Source organism: Seriola lalandi, unplaced genomic scaffold (genome assembly GCF_002814215.2).
Source record: "Seriola lalandi dorsalis isolate HSWRI2012SDOR001 ecotype SW California unplaced genomic scaffold, Sedor1 jcf7180002054683, whole genome shotgun sequence".
Lineage (NCBI taxonomy): Eukaryota > Metazoa > Chordata > Actinopteri > Carangiformes > Carangidae > Seriola > Seriola lalandi.
This window is the reverse complement of record NW_019525236.1, coordinates 274,244-284,935: the sequence shown is the minus strand read 5'-3', so window position 1 is coordinate 284,935 and position 10,692 is coordinate 274,244. Positions and strand designations below refer to the sequence as shown.

At 45.1% G+C, this 10,692-nt stretch overlaps 1 protein-coding gene across 5 annotated transcripts in view; it reads left to right on the top strand.

Moving 5' to 3' along the window:
• Positions 1 to 10,692, top strand: part of myocd (myocardin) — a 109,354-nt gene that overhangs the window by 74,827 nt on the left and 23,835 nt on the right. For 3 of the 5 annotated variants that reach the window (XM_087178329.1, XM_087178327.1, XM_087178330.1), the window contains one exon: positions 8,510 to 8,575. In XM_087178329.1, coding sequence (XP_087034455.1) covers positions 8,510 to 8,575 — 66 coding nt within the window. Of the gene's footprint in view, positions 1 to 3,095; positions 3,488 to 8,509; positions 8,576 to 10,692 lie in introns of those variants that run through there. The other 2 variants (XM_087178326.1, XM_087178328.1) reach the window with 2 other exon arrangements.

Below are 10,692 nucleotides of genomic sequence, written 5' to 3'. Positions count from 1 at the left end.
CACTCCTCCTTTGAGTGCTCACAGTTTGAAAAGTTTACATGTTATGTAAAAACAGTTCCTGTCTTTTTGAGAGCAGAAGTTTTCCTCCGTTTTATAGTTTGAATCACATTTCTACGTGCAGGTATGAGAGAGCTGGGTGACTCAGCAAAAAGGTGAAATTTGTGGGTTTTTAAAGAAAATTCCAATGCATTTCTAATGCATTATTTATTCCCAGTTTTTTGGGAGTAACTTTGGGAAAAATTGGAATTTTAAAACCAAAAGTCATAGCACCTCTTTCGGGATCAAGACGCACGTTTTGATGTATATATTACTTAGCTATTCTAGCTGTAGAGGAGTCCCTCGGAGCTGAGCACCCGTGGCACTAATTAACTTGCTAACACACATTATATGTAGGTTGTTTTTAGATTGCATGTAGAAATTAAAAGGAAACATTAATGCTTTTAGTCCGATACAGACTGGGCTACTGGTGCACTTCTGCCTCTTGTGGCCTGAATGAGTATTACAAAAACAAACACTTCCTGACCAGAAACAAAATAAGAATCAGCTGTTTTCACAGATGAAAAGAAAATCCTTCAGGGCTTCTGTAATTTTCTTATTACTAGCAGATAAAAATATATCTATATATTTTGAATCAGTGACGAATTGAACTTGGAGTTTGGTTTTTGTCAACATTGGACTGATTCTTTAAAGCTGCATTAATTGATTTTTGGCAGGAACACATTATCACCTTATAAAGTTAGCATGGCTAATGTGTTAGCATTTCCACACGTTAGGCAGACATAGAACAACATTAACATTCAGACCACTTACCCTGAAACAAGTTTAATAATCAAATGCAAATTGTGTTTGTTAGTATTTTTAGAAATAAGATAAAATATCCTAAAATAAGGTTTTCTTGAGTCGCCCTTTGACATGAATCCAGACCTGTCCCGGGACACGTCCTCTGTCTCACTGTTTAGCCTGTCCATGTTCTCAGCAGTAACCACTGACCCCTTTAATCTGGGCTCAGTGAGACAGTCGTCCTTTAACACCTGCTGTGTCCCAAAAAACAAGGACACATACATGACGTTCTCACTTCGTTTTCCTGTGTTGGATTTTGATTATTTTAGCCTCACGCTTTCTGTCACTTTCCATGTTACGCTCAGATCACGTCCGGGTTTAAACAACTGCAGAGAAATCCTTAATGTGTTCAGCTGACGTCCGGTGTTGACGGACGTCCAGGAGGCTCAGCAGTTGGCTGACCGCGTCCTCAGAGGACAGTGGGCACAGAGCTGAGTTCAACACTGACAAATGTTTTTGGGCTGGTATGTGGGAGCCGGAGGAAGGGAAGCCTTGTTGAATACATGCTGGAGAATCTGCTCTCATGCTGCACAAAAGATAAACCTCCTGCTTCTCAGCTGCTGGATGACTGACTGGGCTCAAGTGATGCTTTATAGTGCTGTACATTGATGAATGGATGTAAAGAGTGCAGCTGGCTGACAGAGGTTAACACGGAATGATGTTTCTAAACTCAGGGCAGCAAATATGTTTCTATATAAACACGAATAAATGTCCAGACACATTAAGTTTTCTTAAAATACATTATCCCAGTCTTTATGTCCAAGTTTGGGTTACTTTAAAGGCCTGTGGTATTTGATGAATGATTTCTCCTCAAATCCAAGTTTAACACAGTTTTACAGTAAGTAATCGTTCCTCTCAGTATCTCTTGTATCATGTTTGTTTAGATAAATATTTTGTCTGTTTGAATTTGCTTCCTTGGTATCACATCTAAATATAGAGAAGGAAAAAATGGATATGAAAAAAAATTTATTATAATACAAACTAGTTATATAAGAAATTAAGCATAAAAGGAAAGTACAAAACTTCCCATGTACCATATCTCATAAGCCAAATAACAGTTTTGAGATAAAGCCTTGGGTTGCCCAGACGGGTAAACAAATACAAAAGCCAGAACACAAATACAAAAACCACAACACAAATACAAAAACCACAACACAAATACAAAAACCACAACACAAATACAAAAGCCACAAGATAAATACAAAACCCACAACACAAATACAAAAACCACAATACAAATACAAAAACCACAACACAAATACAAAAGCCACAAGATAAATACAAAACCCACAACACAAATACAAAAACCACAATACAAATACAAAAACCACAACACAAATACAAAAGCCACAAGATAAATACAAAACCCACAACACAAATACAAAAACCACAATACAAATACAAAAACCACAACACAAATACAAAAACCACAAAATAAATACAAAAGCCACAACACAAATACAAAAACCACAACATAAATACAAAAACCATTTGCCATTCATTTGTGTTGTGGCTTTTGTATTGGACATACCTTTATACTATATGGACCTTTAAGTTGTTGTGGCTTACAAGGGGCAACATTAGCACAGAGCTAGCTGTTAGCCTTTATTGCTACATGTTTCTGCTGTGGTTTGGAAGGAAATATCTGACTCTCTAAATTTAAATCCAGTATGTTCACTAGCTAGTTGCTAACTTTTTCACCAACACACCAGCTGCTGCTGGAAACAGGGAAGCATTAAACACTAAAGCTAATTTCACATTTATTGTTTATATAAAGGGACGTTGTCAGTTGCAGCTTTAAATGAAGAAATATCCCCAAATAAAAACCAAAGTTCGAGGGTTTTGCTGATTTAGATCGAGAGATATTTTGTATAATATCATGTCAGACGTTCAGTATTCATATTCATATTATTGTTCATCTGCCTCAACAAGACCAGAAGTGAAACTTGTTGCCATCCCAGTGTTTCCCTCCTGGCTGCACTGCTGCTCCTCTATCAGTCTCTGTGTCTCTATCTTGATTTTTCTCCCCCCCTATCTGACTCCCCCTCTCTGCTGTCTAATGACAGTCAGCAGGGCTGATAGGCAGATATATTTATACTGGTGGCAGGGGGGGGAGGAAGAAGTCATCAACCGAGCCCCGTCCAGCCTCCAGGCTCGGGCAGGCGTGGCTTAGAGGAAACCCTGGCCGATTAGCCCCTCCCCGATCAGGGCATATCCCTGTGTGCTGTCCCTGGCCCTGCTCAGAGCTCTCAGCTAGATGGGACCAAAGCTTCACCGCCCCGAAGACTCATACACTCCCACATCAGCCCCTGGGGGAGAGAGAGCAGAGCCGAGGAGGCAGCACACGGAGAGCTGAAGGCTGCAGCTGCTGCACACTGACACACAACAGGAGAGAAGACAGAGTGTGTGTGTTATGTTTTTGCCTCACACCGGTTTTCTCCTCGAGCTGTTGATGAGGCAGGCTCCGTCCACTCCATCTCATCTCAGCCTGGGGTCCAGAGGCGGCCGGGGGGGTCGCAGTGAACGCCACTTCTTCAGCTCGTGTGACTTTATTTTGCGACTTTTGAACACTGGAACTGTACTGTAAGCATTATGACTCTTCTGGGCTCTGAGCACTCCATACTGATACGAAGCAAGTTTAGATCAGGTGAGTGAAATCGATGCCCTCTCTGTTTACGTCTCTTGTGAATCTGTGTATGAACTCTCCGGCTCCCGTGTGCAGCTGTGTTTATCCCCGCGAAGAGCCGCGCAAACACTTTGTCTGCCAACACTTTGGCATTTAACAGGCAATCCTGTGTTCGTTATGTCATTGATCTGTCTCCACGGATGAGTTGTGTTGTGCTGTGGTCTTCAGTAACTCCAGCAAAGTGACAGGTGTGTGTAATATACTGCGGGGCGTGTGACGACACCAGGAATGCCAAAGGGAGGACGGAGATAACTCAAGAGATCCTCCCGGGTACCGAGCCCTAATGATGGATTCACGGCTGGGCGTGTTCTTTGATGTTCATCCACCTCCTCGTGAAAAACACCACGCCATGTGAGGGTGATGTCTCGGGCAGGTTAGCGCACTTGTTGCGTGCTGATGCTGCTGCTGCTGAGGGAAGCCAGCGGCGAAGCGTCCTCGCTCTGTGGCTCTGAGCTCGCTGATAAAGTGCAGATTAGAGACTGGAGAGGGGTCACAGGTTATCTTAATGTGGCTGAAGTGGAAGCTGATGGTGCTTGTGTATGTGTGTGTGTGTGTGTGTGTGTGTGTGTGTGTGTGTGTGTGTGTGCGTGTGTGCGCACCTTAGCATATCATGTCAAAGGAGGAAGGGCACGGACTACAGGACTGATTTAAACTCGACTTAACACACAGCAGCTGTTGGAGCTTTGTGTCCGTCCATCTTCACGTGAAGATGCTCAGTCGTCCAGGTCCCGGTTCTCCAGGAAGACCAGAATCCAGAGGCAGCTGGACTCGGTTGTAGACACTTGAAGACCTCTCATCCAAGAGGCTCTTGGATGAGAGGTCTTCAAGTGTCTACAACCAAGTCCAGAGAATCCAAGACATTCGGCTCCTCTTGGATCGCTTTTATTTTGAAGGTCCTGCCTGAGCCTGAGCATGTGTGTGTTTGTGCTGTTCCTCCACAGTGTGTGTAGTCTGACCAACACTGCCACCTCCCTGAGGAAAATGTAACTGATGGTGGCAGCAGAGCTCAGATTCTTCTCTCTCTCTCTCTCTCTCTCTCTCTCCTCTGTTAAAGCTTGTGTAGACGCTCGCCTCTGAAACCTTCCCGTCGCTGTGAACGCACAGACTCGCGGCCTGAGAGGCTTCAGCTCGGCTCTTGACCTGCAGTTTGCAGTAATTGCGTTCCAGAAATGGCAGGGTAAATGATGCTTTTCCTCTCAGTTGTTTAGAGCAGATCGGCTGGGTGGGAAATGACCCCCGGTGCTCCGGGAGGGGAAACATGAGAGAGTGCTGCGTTCAAAAGCAACAGGGGGGCGTTTTTCACCAAGGTGCCTCAGGTTGTGTGTTGATCTAACTGATGAGCTCTGGCTCTTTAATGTGGCACAGATGTGGAGATAAAGTTCACCTTGTTACAGTTGGAGGGGTTCAGCTACAAGCCACAACCGACACGTCGTCGGTGAATTTAAGATGTTGTGCGTAAGAGAAGTAAAACTTCGCTCCGAGAGATTTACAGGTAGTTTTACATCTGCTGCTTCAGGATTTACAGTTTTCTTTAAGCTGCAGCACCTCCAGTTGCATTCAGGGTCCTGTGAAAACCAGCTCCTTTTCCTTTTTGCACCACGCTCGAGCTGCATTATCAAAGCCATGGGAACTGCTGCTGCTGCATGGGTGACGCTAAAAGGAAAGATAAAGATCTCACTTAAGTGTTCCCTGTGGACTGCTGAATGGTCTGTGTGTGTGTGTGTGTGTGTGTGTGTGTGTGTGTGTGTGTGTGTTTGTTTTAACTGACTCGTTCTCATGCCGATTTGATTAACAGCTCAAAGGGCCCGTGCTCTCGAGCTCACTGCCGTTACATAACAGTCCGACAGAGGCGGCAGATATAACATTAAACAATAGCAGCCCTGCAGCTAGCTGTCCGCCACCTGGTTTGTCTAAACACCTGTTCAGTATCAGCTCCACACCCAGGCCTCCACCTGCAGGAGCTCCGTATCTCTGCGTCCCGTCTGTGGTTGAAGCTAACAACAATTAGCTCAGAGAAAAAACTGTCCTGACACCAAATTATCTCAGATACGTCAGGGAGCGTTCATGAAGTGAAAGCTGTTATCTAATCTAAAACGCATTTACTTCACTGAGACGTTAGCTTCGTCACGTTAGCTTGTTGCTAACGAACAGAACAGCAGGCCAGAGGCTTGTGTTCAAATGAACTAAAATGAACTTTTATCTGTCCTATTATGTTTTGTTTATGTATTTGTTTGTTTGTTTATTTGATGTTATTTGTTTATTTGATGTTAATAAACATCACTACAAAATAAACAATGTAAACATGTTGTATTGTAGCAACAATGCTAACGCTCTGCTGCCCTCTGGAACAGTTTTTAGTGTCATCAAAGAACTGAACTCTGTTACAAACGTTACAGACTATTTATTATTTGTTTTTATAATTCATGTGTATGTTATTTAAGCTATTTAATTATTTATTGTGTGTTTGTTTTGTTTTATCTTGAACTCTTGTGCCACTACGCAGATGCATGAAACTTCTTTGCGTAGCTGTGCAATGACAAATAAAAGCGTTCTGTCTATTTTATTCTAGTTTACATCTGTTGTCAGGCAGGTAAGTTCCAGGTGACGGCAGATCTGGTTTGACTTCAGCCAGTGTTTGAGATGTGTCTTCACTTCCCTTCACTGACAGCACAGTTGTTGTTGTTGTTGTTGTTGTTGTTGTTGTTGTGCTCGTCGTATTAATTCTTTAACCAATTAAACATCTTGTGAGACCAGACCAGTGTTTCTCCAGTAATCACAGCAGCTCTGATAATATTTCTGACGGATGATAATAATAAATAAGATGAGAGGTAAAAGCTGGACATCTTCCACTGTCGGTGAATTCACTCTGGCAGCAGATAAAAAAAAGCTCTTACCTGTGTTTTTGCACAGATCTGCATCACCTTGCTATCTGAGCGTGCTCCATCAGTCAGTGTCAGAGCAGCTGTGTGTGTGTGTGTGTGTGTGTGTGTGGTGGAGCGTTGGCTCACCTGCACACTGGCTCGGCCTCACCTTCATAAATCTGCCTCTAACCGTCCCGGACCGCAGGAGTAATAGGAAGACGTGGGTTCTGTTTTAAGGTGGATTTTCACTTTATGCAGACGTATGAGACTAAAATAAACCCAATACTTCATGTAGTAAAAGCTGTTTATTAGAAGTTGTACAGCGGCGCTCATACATCTGTCGCAAACACATTCCTGCTGGGGAAGGTTCAGGAGGACTCATGGAACAAATGCAAGCGAGTGGCTGGAGTGCGAGTGTAACAGCGTGGTGTTATTGTTAGCCTGGTGTGGTGGCGGTGAGTGTTTGAGGCAGTAAATCAGAATATCGCTGCACTGGCTCGTGTAATTATCGGCGCTTCACCAGCGCCAGTCGAACGATCATTTATTTACACCATAAATCTGGAAACGTGTAAATGTGGCCGCAGGTTTGTGTGTCATTTGTTGTCAAGGAAGTGAAACAGCGGAGTGTGGTGTGGTCAGTGGTCTGAGATCACACAGCTTGGCTCAGGTCCTCGTCCTGGAACATCAGTGAGGCCGGCTCTCGGCTCGCACTCAGGCTTCTCAGCAGAAACAGATTATTGATAAAGTTTCAGAGTTGAATTCAAATCAAAAAGCTCTGCAGGATTAACTCACACTAACCGTTCCGCTGCTTCGTCATCTTTGCTCTTTTCATGCCAGAGGAGAATAAATCTGCAAAGTGCCTGTGAGGCCGGTCAGCGTGGGCTGTTTAACTGTCGGATACAGAAGTGTGAAGTGTGAACACTTTCACTAAGAATGAACAACGTAATTATCTCAGATTTCTGAGATTTAAAAAAATCCTCAAAAAAATGTAATTAATTAGGTAATTATCTCGTTAATTCAGAATAACGGAGCATTTAAAAGAAAAATCTTGTTTTTCTGAATTAACGAGATAATTATTTCAGATTTCTGAGGTAATTATCTCGTTTGATTGAATGACGCCTCCGTAGTGTCACAATCACGTGGCAGCTGCCGTAAACAAAGTGCAGAGCAGGGAGGAGCGTCTCTCGACTTCAGGCTCAGCACAATTAGCCGAAGCTAACGCTAACACTTACACCTCATCGTCCCTTTGCAGAGACTGACGCGAGTGCGTTTGTTCCTGTGTGGTTCATGTTGTGGTCGTGTGTTCAGCCCCCACCCCCCACCCCCACCCACCTGTAAACTGAAGCAGATGTCATAATGAAGGGAAGGGGCTGCTGTTACAGAACTGAGGTGCTGCCCCGTCAGAGCGCTGTGATGTGGCACCAGAGCCGTCACATCAGAGCTGGAAGGGGTTTGAGGAAATTCGTAAGATGCTGATGATGTGGCCACAGCTGCATGAACACGAACCACCTGAGACAATTAACAGGCGGGAAGACTAGCAGAGAGTAATTAGAGGCTGGAGGAGAAGGAGGAACATTTCATACTGAGACCTGCAGATAAGACGAGGGAGGAAAACCACGCAGACAAAGAGAGGACAAGAAAGAAAAGGATCCACAGACATGGGGGAGGCTCTGTGTTTACGACCCCACACTCCCACCTACACACACACACACACGCACACACACACACACATGCTGCAGACCACACACTGCAGAGCAGATCTGTTTAAAAGCCAGGAGCCGTGTTTATCATTCCCTACATCCTGCTCACAGAAATATTTGTGAGCCAGCAGTGTTGTTTTTCTGTTTTCTGTGTGTGTGTGTGTGTGTGTGTGTGTGTGTGTGTGTGCATGTAGATACCTACAGTACATACAGAACATGTGAGCAGTGTTTTCATGTCAGACTGATGAAGTTAGAAAAATGAAACATTTAAAGTGGCTTGAATTCTCAGTCTCTCTTCCTGCTTTTTCTCTGTCCCTCACCTGTCTGTCCTCATCTCTCTCTCTCTCTCTCTCACCTGTCCCCCCCTCTTTCTCACCCCTCTCCTCCATCTACCTCACCCTCCTCCCTCCTCCCACCCTCAGTCCTACAGTTAAGACTTCAGCAGAGGAGGACACGAGAGCAGCTGGCAGACCAAGGCATCATGCCTCGTGAGTAACGCCTTCCAACACTGAGCTGCCCCACACACACACACACACACACACGCACACACACACACACACGCACACACACACACACACACACACACACACACAGACAGAGGTCCACTTACATGCTTTCACACTGTAGTGTGACTCCAGCAGACAAATGGAAAGAGTGAGAGACACTGAAGCGAAGGGAACGTGTCACACGTCGGTTTAATCTGCAGTGAAAGTCGATGGGAATCAGTTCAGCGTTTAAAAATCACATGATCAAAGTGACGAGCAGTAGAAACAACAGCGTCCGTGTCATCTTCCCTCATATTCTCTGTGTCAGGGTGAAGGTAGAAATGTCAGAGACGGGTTTCTCCAGACAAATGAGAAAATGTTTTGTTTTTTTTTCCAATCAGCTCGATATCCAAAAACAATTCATATTCATTAATCGTGTGATTGTTTTGGCAGATGGAGCGGTTTCAGTCGAAAAGGTCTTTTCTTCATTTTCACTTCAAAACAATATAAAAATGGCGAAGATGTGATTTTTGTTCGTCTCGTACCAAACAAACTTGTTTCCTTCACGTCTGGAGAATCTGATCTGTAGCATCATGATGCTAATGATGCTAATGACGCTAACAATGCACAACAATGTGACGCTTTTTACTTTTATCAAAACAAATCGCAGCTCACAACATTCTCACAATGTAACGTCACCCTTTACATCCAGAGACTTCATGGTTCATTCAGAGTCGTGTCTCTCGGTGTCCCCTCTCTCTCTTTTAGCTCGGTGTTCGGTCTCCACCGGCTCCTCAGGAGATTGTCTCACTCTTTAGCTGCTAAACTCTTCACGACCTCCGGCAGCTGCTCTCTGACTCGCTGTGTGACGCTGGCCAGGAAGAGGACTGTGGGTTTGTTAGAGCTTTTTGATGATGATGATGATGATGATTATGATGATGATGAGAGCATAGAGACCGAAACAGAACGTAAGTTGCAGGATGGAAATGCAAAGAATATATAATCGAAGGATCAGTTGCTGCCTTTTAGAAACTGGCTCTTCAGTTCTTGCTCCTCAGTTTTACTCTGAAGATCTTGGCACTGACTCGCGAGACGCTTCGGATCAACGACTCTGACAAACTGCGCGACATGTCTGTGACTGTCTGTTGTGACGACGCCGGCCGCTCGCGAACGAGGGAGACAAGAGAACGAAGGGATGGAGATGGAGAGGGAGAAACAATCAGTGAAATCAGCTGAATCTGCAAATTCATCCTAGTTTGTGCTTTTTCATGAGCGTGTAACGTGTGATGGCGTAACCGCCGTCAAGCTGTGTCAGAGCTGAGCTGTAACTGTGCTGGAGATCATTTAAATTGCATCGTCTCTGTTAAATAAATAAATGAAGTAGATTTAGAAACAAAAGACCTCAGATTAAAGTCAGGCAGAGAAACAGGTAGGAGGAAAAGTAAAAAGATGCCAGATGCTGTAAAGAGAAGCAGATCCAGGCTGCGCAGACAGATAAATCCTCAGGTAGTGACAGATACAGAGGTGGGCGTAGAGGAAGCAGGTGGATGTGCGGCCCCGCAGGCGGAGAGACAGACAGGCGGAGAGACAGACAGGCAGAGAGGCGGCAGCCAGCGAGCGGCAGACAGGTCGGTGAGTGACCGCCGAGGAATGCTCTCGTGCTGGAAGAGCCTCTCAGTCTCAGATTTACACAGCCTGTACCTGTTTACAGCAGAGCGCCTGCAGAGCGCCGCATCAGAGCCGAGGCACGCCCTGACCCGACGACACGGAGCCGCACTCAGAGCTTCGTGCTGTTAGTGTCATTTAGAGCATAGTGATGAGAACGCGTAGACCTGTCTGCACTGAGCGTGCTCTTAAATCCTCACTGTGGCTGTGATTAACGGCCTCCATGTTGTGCAGGCCGGTTGGGGGGGGGGCTGCCATGTCTGCCATGTCTGCAGCTCTCTTCTTTAGCTCCGACTCACGCCGCCACATTTTCACATATTCACGACGAAGCGAACTGAAGTGAACCCCAGATCTTATCGATCCCTGATGCTGCAGAGCAGAGCGCTGTCGTCTGGAGCGGCGAGTGATGCCAGTGTACAGTTGCTGCTCGTCTGTAAGAACAAACACGGGGACCT